This window comes from Orbicella faveolata, unplaced genomic scaffold, assembly GCF_042242905.1.
Source record: "Orbicella faveolata isolate gen_17 unplaced genomic scaffold, um_ofav_v1 contig_24, whole genome shotgun sequence".
In the NCBI taxonomy this organism is placed as follows: Eukaryota; Metazoa; Cnidaria; class Anthozoa; order Scleractinia; family Merulinidae; genus Orbicella; species Orbicella faveolata.
The window spans coordinates 24,736,131-24,751,999 of record NW_028301552.1 but is presented as its reverse complement, the minus strand read 5'-3'; the positions used below and the strand labels follow the sequence as shown (position 1 = coordinate 24,751,999).

The 15,869-nt window shown below is 41.9% G+C and overlaps 2 protein-coding genes and 2 pseudogenes across 4 annotated transcripts in view; 2 read left to right on the top strand and 2 right to left on the bottom strand.

The window, feature by feature from the left end:
* LOC110054723 (nuclear RNA export factor 1-like) overlaps positions 1–7,425 on the bottom strand; it is a 257,937-nt gene extending 250,512 nt beyond the window's left edge. For 2 of the 3 annotated variants that reach the window (XM_089292876.1, XM_089292877.1), the window contains exon 1: positions 7,275–7,423. In XM_089292876.1, coding sequence (XP_089149002.1) covers positions 7,275–7,350 — 76 coding nt within the window. In that variant the 5' untranslated portion in view covers positions 7,351–7,423. Of the gene's footprint in view, positions 1–7,274 lie in introns of all 3 variants that reach the window. The other variant, XR_016208186.1, reaches the window with a different exon arrangement.
* A 4,223-nt stretch (positions 7,426–11,648) lies between these two features.
* LOC149111007 (uncharacterized) lies at positions 11,649–12,781 on the top strand. The gene has a single exon (XM_089292360.1). The coding sequence runs from the start codon at positions 11,711–11,713 to the stop codon at positions 12,779–12,781; it is 1,071 nt and encodes a 356-aa protein (XP_089148486.1). The 5' UTR covers positions 11,649–11,710.
* Positions 12,758–14,280, bottom strand: LOC149111006 (uncharacterized; annotated as a pseudogene).
* Positions 14,281–14,327: 47 nt separating this feature from the next.
* Positions 14,328–15,660, top strand: LOC149111005 (uncharacterized; annotated as a pseudogene).
* Positions 15,661–15,869: the final 209 nt, after the last annotated feature.

The following is a 15,869-nucleotide window of genomic DNA, read 5'->3' as shown; positions in this document are numbered from 1 at the left end:
AAAATGTAAGAATGAAAAGGTAGCCCTTACAACTAGCCCATTTACAGTTCACCAACATATCACACCACTATCGGCACTACCTCAGTGTAAATAAACTTAGTCTATTAAATTAAGCTGGCCCAAAAATCATGTTGTGTTGCCATGAAATTTTCTGGCCTCTGGAGCCAAGGTAATGATATCTCAATCCAGAGTTTCTGTTTTCTCATAAAATTCCGCAATGAAAACATATCTGTATCTTACCTTGTGAGTGATCGACACTACCTTTGAAGGTCCAAGATTTATGTACACATGATGTTGCATCCCTCTGATCTCACCACTTCAAGCGAACTGTGAATTGTTGTTATCCTTACATTATTTCTCTCTTCCACATAATTTTGAGGGCTTGTTATTTTTGCGGACTTCCTCTGGCAGCGTGGTAACTTTGCTTTTTACATACATTGAAATATGCCTTCCACGGACATCTTGGCATTATCGATAGACTCATTTGCAAATATTGTGAACAGTATCAAGGAGGACATAAAAGAAGCCATATTTTGTATTCCTTTACGAGCTGCAACACTTCAGACAGGTTTTGTTTGGCTTGTTTGCCCGATCTTCTGATTCATGTCCGAAAGTTATTGTAATCTTTTCAAATGACACTTCGTTTACATTGTTCAGCCTCATCGAATTACAAATCTCCTAAAACATCAGTGGTAAAGTTTACCACATATGTGCTTGGTTGGTGCTTCCTTATAATTTGATAAAAGGAAAATGGTTTCTTTAGATTAAAGCCCATTTCAACCTAGTTCAAAGCCATGGCATCATTTGTGTTTAGCATAGAGACTTGATAGGCCCTCGATTTGACTGACACGAGGGACAAGGGAAGGGTAATAACAAGTCACAGTTTGCTTGAGTTAATTTCTTTAATTAGTTGTTCAGGGATAACAAGTACAGATATATTAAAGTAGGTAATTAATTTTGAAAGACCTAACGTTTTAACAATGCTTATCTTACCAAGAACCATAAGGTTTCGTCTTTTCCAACTATTTATTTTCTAGGTTCCGGATTTACTCTATAAAATTTAACTCAGTTGCTTTACATGAATTGTATGAGGAAAAAAACACCAAGGGCTTTTATAGGGTCTCGTGGCCAGCGAAAACCAAAGAGAGTTTCAAGGTTGTTTTTCCAACTACTGAGTCACATCCCTTCTATTTTTGTAGCGTTAATTTTTAAGGTAATTCCTCTGAAATAAAAGTGACAATAGATTTTTGTTCAAACTTTGTCCACTGAATATTTATCATATGATAACTTCAATTTTGAAATAAAAAAGGGGGGTGCCCATGCTCATTAAGGAGCAGTGAGGCATTGAAAATGCCTCATTTTGGCATTATTTAATGCTTATTATAAGAACGCATTCCCAGTAATTGTAACATCTTTGTGAGCCCGGACTCATAAGAACACGCATTAAACTACAGTCAATACATTGTGTCGGACACAAATAAATGTTTTAAGTTTGATTCAGACAGAAAGCTAAATCCTTGGTTAAAAATTTGAGCCAAATTTCTTGACGTGGTTACCGACTACCAAAAAGAAAAGACCACCGTGTATCTGCTATTTTTCTTATTTATTCAATTTTCAGCCACAGAAATTAGATCAGTCTTTTCTCACGCAAAGCTTATGATTAGTTGATTACAATGAGTGGAAAAAAAATTGGGGTGCCCATGCTTGTTGGTGAGCTAGAGCCATTTTTCAACTGACAGAGCTCAACATCAAGGCAAATCCATCATGTTTTCAATGTGCGCATGCACGAGCATGTGCTAATGACGCCATAAATTATGCGCAGTAAGGATGCGCAATGCAAATGCGAGGAACGACCTTAAGCCAGAGAGATTTTTAAAGCTATTTCGAAGTACCAGTAGTTTTGGTATAACATCCAGGTCTCGCACAAAAACCGTGGTGTCGTCAGTATACAAAGATGATTTGATTACTTTCCCACCTACTTTAATTCCCTTTATTGTATTCTTGTTTCTAGTTGAATTGAACTTCGATACCTATCACAAAAAGCAATCCGGACAGAGGGCAACCTTGTCTGATACCCCTCTCTAAAGCAAAGAATTCTGACACATGGCCATTGTTTAAACACAGCTTGTAACATTGTTGTAAAAAATTTTCACCCAGTTTATAACGTCAGGTTCAAAATTAAACTTGTTAAGAGTGTCAATAAGGAAAACCCATTCAGTAGTGTCCAAAGCTTTTCAAAAATCAATAAAAAGGGCAACGTCCGGGACATTTTTCTCGTCTGTATATGACATTATGTCCATAAGTTAAACGAACGTTTTTACTGATACAACAGCCTTTAACGTAACTGGTTTGGTCAGGGTTAATAATTTTTGGAAGAACTTTTTGCAATCTCTTCGCAATTGTTTTTGTCAGTATTTTATAGTCAATGTTAAGAAGAGAGATTGGTCTGAGATTCGCCAATGATGTGGTGTCTTTATTTGGTTTCGGGATGAGTGTAATAATCCCTCTTCTTTGAGAAATTGACAAAGTTCCTGTATCAAAAGCAAAGTTAAAACTTTTTATCATGTCAAGATGCAATTCTTTCCAACAAAGTTTGTAAAACTCTGCACGTAATCGATCCGTTCCCCGCACTTTTCATTTTGGAAATCATTTAGGGCTTTTAGGCATTCTTCAGCCAAGACCTTTCCTTGACACATTTGCAGGTCCGTATTCTCTAGAGGGGTAATGTTTTCAATTTTTTTTTTTCAGGATGCGTGGCCGAAGTCTAAAGAGCTTCATAATATTCCAGAATCGCAGAATCTTGAATTGATCGCTTGTGACGGTGCCGTTTGAGCGTTTTAATTTTGCAATTATCTTTTTTTCATAATTTCGTTTCTCAAGGTTATAGAAGTAACGGTTGTTGCATTCACCGTCTTCGTACCACCTCACCTTACCTCTTAGAATTGCATCTTTTGCCTTGTATTGCATAATCCTCTTTAGGCATAGTCTGATGTTTTGAATTTCACAAATTATATATTTGTTATTTGGTTCTGCTTCAGCTCTTTTAAACAGAGCATTAATGTGGTTCTGGAGAATAGTTTCAGTGGATTTTCTTTCTCTAGATTTGTTTTTGGAATATTTCACGGTAAAACCTCTAATCTCCATTTTAATCAATGACACGTAATTTTCATCATCGGTGACTGATTAAATTTCCAAAAACCTGGACCTTTTTTTTGTTTAAGTTCTTCACTTTTGAAGTGAATAAAAATAGCAGAGTGGTCTGTTTCAGGAGCAAAAGTGATTGTGCATTTGTTGGTCAGGTTCATTAGCTGTCTGGAAATTAGAAAATAATCAAGACAACATTGTATTTTAAAAGACTTATTTCGCCACGTAAACTTCTCTTCGTTTGAGTTTGTGGATTCCAATAGCCACTGCAAAGATCTACTTTTTCCACGTGGTCCTAACCTGGTGCAAAAACGTTTGTGTTTTGTAGGCACCGTCCTTAACAGGTCACTGTTGTTTTCAATGGCTTGACAACTAGCCACAGAGCGAGAAAGAGTTTTCTTTATTTGGAAAATGCGTATACAGTATGTGCGCATATGCTTCCAGACTAGAATTAGCTGAAAAACACGTTTTGCAATTTGGTTCTTGGCAGAAAATTAACTGACTGAGTATTTATTGAAAGAGAGAGTACAGTACCACTCAAAAGTAAGTTACCACCTCTTGTCCTGTTTGTCACAAGACCAGACTCTCATCTTGCAAGATGAGAGTCTCGCCTCGCAAGATGAGAGTTTCGTCTCGAGAAATGAGAGTCTCTTCTCGCGAGAACCATTGAAGCGTATATTTGGGAATAAATTACAAGCAGTCAGCTTATGAGAAAACGATTAATTTCTCGTGATGCGGCTAAGTTTACCCCACGAGAGCATCTGGATTTGCAGGCTCTTGTTTTACACACTGCTTCAAGGGAGCCAACTTTAACTTACAAGCAAAAAACTTAAATGAAAGTGATGAAAAACAAACGTCAAAGATGTTCACCAAAACTCAAGTTCAGCAGTCGCTTTACTTATTTCATTGCAATGTGTTGACTTTGCGTAAATATGAACAACAGCTTTTAAGTGGAAACTTGCTTCACAAGACCCAGTACTATCATCAAAAATGAAGAAACTGAATGGAAACGTTGTTTTTTATTCTCAAATCAAGATGTTGGTGAAAGTGCTTGAGTAATTGATGAGTAAAGTGTCAATAGTTTCAGGATTATTTTTAGTCCGTAACGCAGTGAATTTGCATGAGTGTGCTTGTCCTTTGAACTCGCTTTTGAATCGTAAAATCATTGTTTACATCAATAAAATTGAATGTAAACAATCTTAAAAATCAAAATATTAACCACCAGAAAGAGAACTTCGGTAAATCTGTACATGTTTTGTCTGACAGCAAGAAAGGAAGTGAATTTTTGATTACACAACAAATCGAAAACGTGACTTAATGCACGTGTCCTTTGCTAAAATAACAAACACACGTGGCAGAAGTGTCCCAAGAATTGGAACACGAATCTTTAATCTCTAATCTTTGATGAAAGACAATTTTTATGCTAATTATTTAACTGGTGTTTGGATCTTAAGTATTGACCCATGTATGAGTCGAGGGGGAATTTTCGGACTGATTTTTAGGTCTTGAAAGGTTGACTTATACATGGGAAAATACAGTAATGCTGAACAACTAGCAGGAGTAGACTAGTGGGGATATATGGCTTGTGTAACAATTCCCTCCCAACATTGCTAAAGCCCGCAAATGATCCCTGTACCGCAAATGATCTCCAAATTGGACCACAAATAATCCCAGGACTGGAAATGATTCCATCTCAAAAAGTTAGGAATGGCATGGACTCCATGAAAAGTCTATGGATGGATACATATTTTCTCAATTATCCTCGGTGAAGAAAAGACAGGCACCTCTGGCATAAAAGCAGCAATAAAAAACATTAAACATACTGTGCAAAACACCAAATTGACGTGTCAACAGTACACATTTTTCGTTTAGGGCACGCACAGCAAAAAGAAACATGAATCTTCAAAGATGCCTCTGCCATCTAATTATAATTGCATTGAACTTTTCCCTGTACACTTCTTATACTTGCGTCCTAGATAGCCACGGGCTCCCACAAAAGTCCACAAGATTAACTGAGTGTGAGTTACCACAGTGTTCTTTAGATATATTAGATATATATTAATACTGTGAAACTCAGAAAACTGTGAATAACAGAAATATTTAAGGGATATTATTGTGTAGCAAGGAAAAAGTCAATTAAGTGTGAGAAAACTAAACTGTAAACACCTGCGATAAATGGTTGTAGTTTTGAGGTTTTCTCGCATGTCCTGAACTTTGTTGTGAGTGGTTCAGTATCCAATTAACCAAATGTTCACAGCTTTCTGAGTTATACAGTTATAAAAAGACCATTTGCATAAATTTTAAATTCACTGTCCAAATTCCTGAGTCCTCACTCTTCCATCTTATTTGGCAAGGTGACCATTTCCAGTCTGGGATCATTTACGGTACAATTTGTCTGTTTGAGCCATTTAGAAGGGTTTTGACTAGAAGTAAAGGCGGTTTACAATTCAAATATCATCTTGTCCGGCACTTTGTAAATGCGACAATATTATTTCGTCTTGAGTTTTCACTATCTTCATTAACTATTAACTCTCATCAGGGAGGGATTCTCAGGTTTCATAAGATCCTCAAAGCTTCAAAACAGCCAGTGACTATGTCTCACAAAAATAACTAAATGTGAGCAGCAAGCCATAGAAACTTTGAAAAATAATCCTTTAGTTAAAGAAAGAATTACTAGCATAAATCTACTAGCGTTCTATCACGGACAGTATTCTCTGAATGGCTAAGGTACTCACTGTCTATTCTGTTGTAGGTAGTGAGTACCATAGCAGCGAGCACTTGTTAACAAACTGGCAGCGGCTTCTTTGCGTTTTCAAAGTGTCTGTGAAGAGATGCACCCTTGTCAACTATCACACGACAGAAATCTTGAACTCATAATCTAATTGTTTATTTTATGTTTTGAATGAACGATTTGTGTCAAATAAAACTGGAGATATCACTTTTTCAACAAGGATCTTCTGACCACTTCAGGCAATGAACATTTCACAAGTGACTTGACAATGCATGCCAAAGCGCAGATCTTGTCCTCCGAAAAAAATTCACTCAACGTGAACGACATGCTATAGAAACTGTGATAAACAATTCTTTCATCAAGGAAGAGTATTTTACCATTTGAAGGAACAATTTGTGTCAAATAAAACCAGAGATATCATTTTTTAATGACAGGGTAGAAATTAATGAAGTCAATCAACAGTTGCGACTTGTTAGCTTCTTGCCATCGCATACCAAAACACAAACACAAAATTTTCATGAACTAACTAACTGTGAATGGAGTTTCAGTGAGAGTTTTATTCCTATTCTCAAAATTGAATGGGAATGAATGGTAAGTTAAAGACAGTTATTTTGTTAAAAATTGTGAGGACTAATCAACATTTACAAAATATCCCTGACAAATTGTTCGCAGCTGTAAACTGCAAAGTACATGTAAACATGTAAAGAATTTTCCAAATGTTCTCCGTTTTCTCAAGTGTATGCTGAAAAACATGATCTGGAAACTGCAGAAAGTGAAACATGCCACTGCAAGTAGATCAGGGCTCAAACTTAACTTATTTTAGATATAACTTACACAAGAACTCGATTTTATACGTTACTTTGCATGCGAGAAAAGTCACAATCGAAGAGCGAAAAAATTAGAAATAACACGAGTAACACTTAGTTACAAAGCTACCATTGTTCTCAGGTGATATGTCTCTGGTCCGAAGGTGATGGTTGTCTCCACGGTCATTTTAAATGAAGCAAAGCATAAAGTGTTTTAAGTCCGTGGTTTTCATTGTGAGACAAACACGTTTACCGAGGTTTACTACTGCGTTCACACGATTAAAAATTTCACTTCAGTAAAGTTAAAACAAACCTAGGTTAACATCTCTCGTGAAAACATGGAGAACGTGTTTAGTACCTTGACCTCAGAAATTGCTTACCACGGTAAATACTAAAGTGTTAACACAGCACAAGTCTTTAAACCTCCCAACGAGCGTTCAACAACCCACAGACAGTTTTAATGAGAGGTATTAGAGTTGAAATGATCAAAACAAGATGGCCAAAAGCCACATGCAGCTAGGTAGGGTCAGGGATTAGTTTGAAATTACATCCCCACTATATCCTCCGAAAAATAAAAACTTCATGACATGTACCTCTAAAACTACTTGGTCCACCTTCGGATCCCGATGCGGCATCTTGCACTGCCTTAGCAAATAAGTTCTTTGACATTTTTCGTATCCTGCTTGAACAAATCACTTGGCGGACAGTCCACGACAGTCAACGCACATCCGCTGGTCAGCAGCCTCGCCTTTGTAGGTACTTCATATAGGGTAGTTATAATGTACCTTTAAATACCGCTGTAAACCCTTGTAAACCTTCGTGGGTGTCCTCCAGAAAAAAATTCGTACGCGCGCTGTTTTGAAGGAACCCCCCACAAACTATATATCAATAGAAAGGTTATAAAATGTAGAATTCGACAAATTATTTTTTTTTTTTGCCAACTGCTTTCCTAAGGCAGACTATTCAGTTTCGTGAACGAGTGGTAGAAATCCCACTCCCGTCTATCCCTGGGTCCGCTCTCTGTCCAACCACAGCCATTACCAATGCCCTCCGCTTCACTGCGCCAGTATCTACCAGGGGTTTACAAGCATTTAATTGGGTAGATGATTCCCGTGTACTCCATGTGCTTACCAATAGTGCGTTTGTCTCTAAATTGCGTTCGCACCTTTCCACTCTGGGGGTAAACCCCAGGCTTTACGCCGGTCATTCGTTTCGCAGGGGGGGGGGGGGAGCCTCCTTTGCCTATCAATCGGGCGTTCCCATAGAACTGATTAAGGCTCTTGGCGACTGGCGTTCAGATACCATTTTAATTTATTTAACTATGCCATTAACCGTGCGTCTACACTCTGCTAACATGCTATGCAAGGCTATCCTACTTCTTACCTAACACGCCCTTCACTTTTCACCTCACCTATAACATCACATATTTTCACTTGGGTTTGGGCCTCTAGTTTTATTGTAGTTTATTCGAAGATTGTAATTAGCAGAATCATTTTCCGTGTTACTTGTATGTGTAGGATTAAAATAAACCGCCTGATCCCAAACACGTGGTTTGAGAGTGAGTTTCTGAGTAATATATAGGGGATTAACCAAATACCGTTTCGCAGAGGGAGGAGTATTTCCCCGTTTTGAAACCCCCAGCTTTAATTCCGAAGCTCGCAAGCTCGCTTCGGTTAAACCAGGGGGTTTCAAAACGGGGAAATGCTGAGTCCCTCTTTAAAACAGTATTTGGTTAATCCCCTATATACTACTTACAACTACTTACAACAACGGGGAAGGGAAGGGACGTATATTAGAAACAAACGAGCCCGCCATTATACCGCCAGAACCTTTGCGATGCGCCGAGCAACAAACAACTGCGCGTGGCTGATGCGGGAACGGAAAGAAAGCTGTGGAAAGCGGTGTGTAGGGACCTTTTGCAAGCAGCACAACTACCAGTTAAGAAAGGGATGAGAATGCCGGCCCCATGTCGGGTCTGCAGGGTCGGGGTGCAGTGCGACTACCGGTTATGCAGGGGCTGCGGAGGGAAAACTGTAAACCAGTGGCTAATGCGGAAGGGCAAAAAAGCGAAGAAAGATTTCGATCTCGTTCTGCTCGAGCTGAAGGCAACACAATTAGAGAAATGAGGATACGTATTATACCGCAAGGAACCATGGCAACCGCGGAGTCAAGCAACACACAAGAGAGCAAACAAATCAAAGAAAAAGTGCATCAAGAAATAGAAGAAAGCCCTTACTGCGCTAGAGCAGGAAAACTTGTAAAGGTGTTGCATTGCAAAAAAAATGCTACTTGTACGGCAAAAATTACTTTGAACCTTTTTGCTGTACGGAGGAAAAAACGGCCTTTGCCACGATTGCTGCTAGAAAAACATTTCCCACTATCTGGGATACCCAATTTATGACGTCCACGAGTACGGTCGAACCTTTATTAAATTTCATTAGACATAAGAAAACATCATCGAGATCGCATGCAGTGTCACAAAAAAACAGGTGAAAAAAAAGGGGGAGGAAAACCTTTTTTTTTTTTTAGCCAGTCAAGGTAATTGTAACAAAACAAAATGGAGGCGGTCTCTGTTTTCCAATGTCGACTAGGCGTCTTCAACAAAGTTTGAAATCATAGTAGACATTGCCTGTTTCTACTGACAATTTAGCACCAAGATTCAAGATGAAGTTTGTTTTTTCTCTTTTTTCCATCGCATAAAACAACGAAGCCGGCGCCCACGCTAAAAAGGTTGAACCGTTCTCTTTTTCAAGTTTTAACACAACTGAAGGTCCGTATTTGTTCCGTCCTTGGTTGTATAATGCAAGGACTTTATACGTACCTACCTCAATATCACGCTATCTAAGTGTTTCTTCTGGCTCTTGAAAGTCTTCGAGAGATGGCCAGTCGCGCTTGTCGGGTGGAGGTGTGTCAACAACATCGAAAGCTTGTCCACGATCCATCGTAGAATACCAAATATACGCATCTCTTCAACAAGAAATTCAAAGATCACTATTTTGCCTCAACCATTGCAGCGACGATCTCGCGAGTAATATCTCGAGCATCTTTTTGCCACTCAGGAGTAAAAATTTCTTCATGAACGAAAAGGCAGAGCATGTGGAACCACACAATCATCTTTTAATAACATGGAAGAAAACCCTGGAGTTTTTAAATGTCAGTTCGAAGCGGCAGGGTCCGTGATTTTTTTTATCAGTTCAGCTTCAAGTCTGCCGCGGATGTCTTTCTCCATTTTCTTAACATCGGCCTCAGTAAGCTTTCCCTTTGACGGTTGGCGGAGCATCTTTGCTCGGACTTGTTCCTTCAGTGCGTTATACTGTTGAAACTCGGAAAGGATGGTGTCAAACTCGTGGGAAGACACTTCGTTGTTGTTCAAAGCTTTGGAGAGCAATCTGTTGATTGTATCCCGCTTGGCAACGGCGGGCGTGGTAATGTCTTGATGTTCTTTTATTTTCAACTCGAGTTTTTTGCTGGCGATTATCAGCCCCGAAGAAACGAGAGCGAAACAACCCCCAGCGCCGCCTAAAGGAACTGTTACAGGAAGGCCAACCAAAGACAGGGCGGAGCCAAAACTAGCGCTGGAAAACGCTGCCGAGAGAAAACTGGAGCCGGCGGCACTCCAATTAACGAACTTTCTCGTCCGTTTGTATTTTTTAGCAACGAGGCGATAGTGGCTGACCTCATGGTCCAAAGTGTTGGAAATCTCGTTGATCTTTTGCAAGCGGAAATTTTGAGAAGGCGCCGCCAGTACTGGATAGAGAGGCTCGGCAGGCGGCGCGCTTGGATGTAACAGATTTGCTGAAGACATTGCGTATATAAAGAAATTTAATTTAACTCTAATTCAAAAAGAAGGGGCAACCCCTTGAAATCAAAGAGTTCGCCATTTTCATCTTTCACGCTAATAGTGATGCTATTTATAGACTCGTCTGTAGAGCAGTACCGCAAGGGTTGTTCCGGAGAAGAAAGGTAGCTTACCTTTTCAAAAGGCTTCCTTTTCACATCAAAAAGGGCTAAGACATCTGTCCTTTTGCCATTGAACAGATTCTTTTCTTTGTCGAGCAAATCGCAATGAATGAAATATGTCGTTGGAGATCCAAGCCTCTTTATGAAGGCTATACTATAAGGCATAAACTTTCGCCCAATACCAAACATATTGGCTAAATCGCGATCAAATTCAATAGGTTTTGCCCCAGACCCAAAATTTCTGATTACAAGCTGGCCAAGAGGTTGGTTTATCCTTGTTTCCAGTTTATAGTTATATTTGGCGAACAGACCTTCTATTTCTTTTGCCATTCTTTCTAAACTGTAATGCCCTGGGCGTAATTTACTAACTGACAAAGCTTTATCTTTGTCCTTATCTCCCAAGGTGGCCGAACCTTCTTTTTTCAAATTGTCCCAGCTGTTGTATAAACTACAAGATATGAGTTTCATGAAATGTACTTTCGGTATCGGGTATTCAAAATAGACAGTCCCTCCGTTCTCTTGTGTGACAATAGTTAGAACAACCATTTTATATTTAACAAACAAAATTATGTCCAAATAAGATGGCGAATTTGTGGAAAGATCCTGAGTTTGTGAAAAAAGCGGATGCCGCGAAACAAAAGGCGTGGACAAATTTTTTAAACCACTTTCCAAAAGCGGACAAAAGCCGGTTCGTTTCACAAGAAAACATCGACGAGAAAAACAACGCAGCCGCGGAAGTATTTTTCAAAGAAAGCGAAGGCTCGTTACAAAGCGTATTCGGTTCAGACAGGCGGTATTGGAGCGCGGAAATGAAACAGGCGCTCGGTTGGGAGACAGCGGGGGTTTTCCTTATCAACTGTCGCCACTTGGTTCAAAAGTTTCCTTGCCCATCCCTGCGGTACCTTTCGACGGCAAAGCGCCAAGCTTGAAGAAAATATTCAACGCCGAAATCAAAATCTACGGCACGCCTGACCAATATTTCACAACAAAATTCCGAGAAATATTCCAGAAAACCAAACTCAGGCACAATTCTGGAACCGAAGCAAAACACTGGTTAGGAGGGCCTGACATGAAATATTGGCCGCAACAGCTCAACTTCGCGGTTTTCTGCGCGACACAGGGGTGTGGAGTTTCTCGCGAGATCTTTGACAACGGGATGAATCTCCCCCCGCAGATAAGAGCTTTCTACAAATTCCACGTGTATTTCACGGTCAGGCGCATTTTGTACCAGCTAGGAGGTATTCAGAGCATAAGCGCTTTGCCCGAAGAGCCGACTTTCAACCAAATGAATAATCGTTATGACGTTGTTTCGTACAAAAGGCTATGCGGCGAGTTCGGTATAGACCCCTCGAGCGATTTTCGCTTCACACAAGGGAAAAACCACGGCTTGGGAAGTGTATACATTGGTGTGACAGGGCACGGGCCCATGAAAACAGGAACCGCTTATATAGGAGGGTTCTACAAATTCAGCGATGAAGGCGGGGCGGCAAGCAAAGGAAATCTGCTTTCTTTCCTTGAACCTGATGCCGTGGCCCAATGGGACTGGTTCGCGCAAAACACAGCATCAGGTTTGACGCAGGTGGGCTTGTCGAGAATCAACCAGTCAATCGAGGCTTTCGTTTACTGCATCCTGGGCGCGCAGGTGAACGTCCGCAGCAGCATTCTCGGCTCAGGTGGCCGGGCGAAAGAAGTCCAAAGCGAGTTCCTGGTGCTGATGGAAAGCGCGATCACACAGCCAGACCTGGCCGCGAGCGTGCAAAGGTACCAGCTCTCGGTGGATCAAGCGAAGGTCAGGCTAAATCTTGCCGTAGCCCCCATGGCCTGGCTTATGCCCGCGCAAATGATAATCGACACCGCAAGCACGATCGGTTACAACAACAATCTGAAACAGGCGGTGTCCGGGCTGAAACTTGGGGTCAACAACGAGGTAAACCCGGATACAACAAAAGCTGCGCTCAAACTCATGGCAGGCGGCCCGTCAAAAATCAACCCCTCCCAACAGCCATCCGTCCAACCCGATACACAAAGCCGCAACTGCCGAATCGAAAAAAATCAGCTTCGCCCGAAACTCAGTAAGCACAGCCAACGGCGCAAAAAATATAGCCAACGGCTCCAGACAAAACACCGCAACACGAAATAAACAAAACAGCTGTCATTGTTGGCGTAGTAGGATTCTCGGCTTTGCTGTTCATGGCTTGGCGGTAAAGTTAGCGCCCCTTATTAAGATATTTTTCGAACAAAAAGGCCACCGCGGCAAGAATAAGCAGCCAGGTGTGCTCGGTCAGAAACCCGATGGCTTGGCCCGCAGCTTTGAATAGAAAGCTCACAATCGAGCCAATCAGCCCGGGCAGAATAGAAGCAAGTTTCGCGCCAATATCTTTCAGGCCTTTCCCCAAAGCCTTGCCGGTGGCTTTCAAACCTCTGGTGAGGGCCCCGATGACAGCTCCGATTGTTGTCCCTGCGGCGAGAAGAATAGCGGTCAATGTCACGCCATATTTTTTGAAGATCTCCTTGACCCTTTCCAATAGAGGCCGCCCCCTTTCCCTTTCCGCAATCTCAGTTTGCAAACGCGCGAGCTCCTCGTTTCTTTCTGCCACTCTGCCTTCTGCGGCTTCTTTGTCGGAGGGCGAGGCATTCTCGTCTTGGATGATTGCCTGGTCTTCCTCGTTTTGGCGCTGCCGCTCGCTTTCCTGCTCTTTCAGGTCGTCCAATGGTTTTGTTTGGTTGAGCCTTTCTTCCATGGCGTTTGTTTCACTTTCTTTTGCTGCGAGACTGGCCCTGAGTCTGTCAACCTTGGCTTGTTCCTTTTCTCTGTTTCTTGCTTGCTTTGTAAGCGAGTCCAATTCTTTTTTCTTGTTTTCAAGATCACTTTGATAGTTCTTTTTCATTTTTTTTCAGCCTACGCAGCTCTGCTTCACTTTCAAGATTCGAACCATGATTACCCTGAATGGCATCAATCTGAGCATCAGTTCGCTCGATTTTACCTCTCAGAACTTCGATTTCTTTCTTTTCTTCTTCTCTTTGCGAAGCGAGTGTTTCCGCCTGTTGTAGTTGGCTCTCTGCCTCTATCAGTCTTTGGCGTTGTTCTCTGATGGTGTCGCGGTCTTCACCAATGATGTCTTCAGCTCTTGGCCCCAGAGCTGCTTTTTTCGCATCTGTGAAACTTTTTTGTAACCCTTGATCGCCAATCTTGAAAATTTTAGACTCACCTCCCCTTGGGCCAAATGAAACAATCTCAGTTTGATTACCTTTTTTGCTGAAACCAATTGGGCCCAATTTTTTGAAGTCTACCTTCGGGAACCTACTTTTGATTTTTTCTTTTGCCCTTTCAAGCATGGCCGGTTTGTCGTCGTTATGTATGAAAGGCTCGAGCAAAGGGATATTTTCTCCACTAATGAATGATGTCTCGACATAAGAAGTGTCAGGCAGGTCTGACTGCTCGTGACGAAAAGTACTCATTTCCATTTGTTCGCCCTCGTTGTAGGGGGCACCGGGTTGGTAGGGAGTGGATGCCGCACCTGGGTCAAAAGGTTGGGTTCTGTTAACCTCTTGTTCGTCATCATCATCGTTCTGGTTAATCCGGTTGTCAAGGTACGGGTCTTTGTAACCAAATTCGCCGCCGCCTTCCGCCATAGCAATATATTTCAATAATGTTATTTTTTTAAATTAGAAAATAATCGCAGGCGTATTGTACAATCTCAGTTCCAGAGAACCTTCGCCCAACGTACAACGAAAAGACATTATACGTCATGAAGGCCGAGCGCGCGGTCAATCGAATCACCTTTACCCCCTCTGAAGCCAACCCCGGCAATACGTTGTATGTTTCCGTGCCCAAGCTGAACGAGAACGAGGTTCTGGGTGCCGGGCTCGCTAGCGCTTGTCTTTGACATCGACCTTTCTGGAGGGCACGCCAACAACTTCCTTGTCCAGAACATCACGCGGGCGCTCGTTGACAGGCTGGTCGTAAAATTTGCAGGCACTATCCTGCAAGACACGGTTGGGTGTGATATATACAAAACTTTCGAAGACCTTTTTCTTTCGCAGGAAGAACGAGACAACAGGATTCTGGACGGGATTCAGAGCGAGGATCTACGCAAGATCCGCTCAGACGCGGGAGACAAGAAAAACTCGGGCGTCGACGCTGAAAACAAGCTAACCGAGGTATACGGAAAAAAGTACCGGATTAGGCTAGATCATCGGATCTTAACCAACCACGGCGTTTTCTACCCCCAGGCCCTTTACAACGACCTCACGTTCGACGTAAAACTTGCTGAAGCTACACATGTTGTCAGAGGTTCTGATACAACCCAGCTGAAATATAAGCTGAAAAACATCCAGCTCAAGTACAAAATGATCCGCAGCAAGACTCTGGCAGAAGAGGCGCGGAGCGTTTACTCCAGCGGCAAAGAGTTCCTTTTCGACCACGTGATGCATGACAAAGAGGTCACCTACAAAAAAAATGGTGACACGAGAATCAACATCAAAGTCAACGCCCAAAGAAGGTCACTAAAAGCCCTCCTCCTCCTGTTTGTAGAGCCGTATACTGCAGGAGCCAGAGATTCAGAAAAATTCATCTTCCCTGATCTGACGAAAGTCAGCGTCACGGTCAACGGGGCGCCCAACATGCTTTACAACAACGGCATCGAAGGCAAGGACATGTGGGAAGAGGCCCGCAACTTGTTTGTGAAAGAAAAAAATAAAACCGAGCATATGAATATGTCAAAATTTTACACCGAGGATAAGTTCGGGCTTGTGATTGATATGCACTCCATGGCGGACCAAGAAATGCACGGCAGCCGCACGCGGATTGTGAAACAGTACAGACGGTGTCCAGCTGGAAATCAAGCGGAAAGCCGAAGGCTCAGGCAATATGAAATGTCATGTATTCGTAATCTCCGACTCCCAGTTCAACCTTATGGAAAGACAGCTAGAATCTGTACAGTTTTAATATGGACCCAAGCAAGATACCCTTCAACGCTCTCATTGTGGGGCCGACGAATTCAGGCAAATCAAGGTTTGTGGTGGACCAGCTCTACGGCCCGTTCCGCTTCAAGTTCGACTACATCGTGCTCATCTGCCCGACATTCGCGCATAACAAGACCTACCACAGAATTGGTGAAAATGATCCAAGAATGGATGTGATAGTATGCGAGCAGCACGATGTGGAAAAGTGGTTGAAGCTAGTGAGATGGTTTTTCGAGGGCGCCAACACGCTCATAATCCTAGAC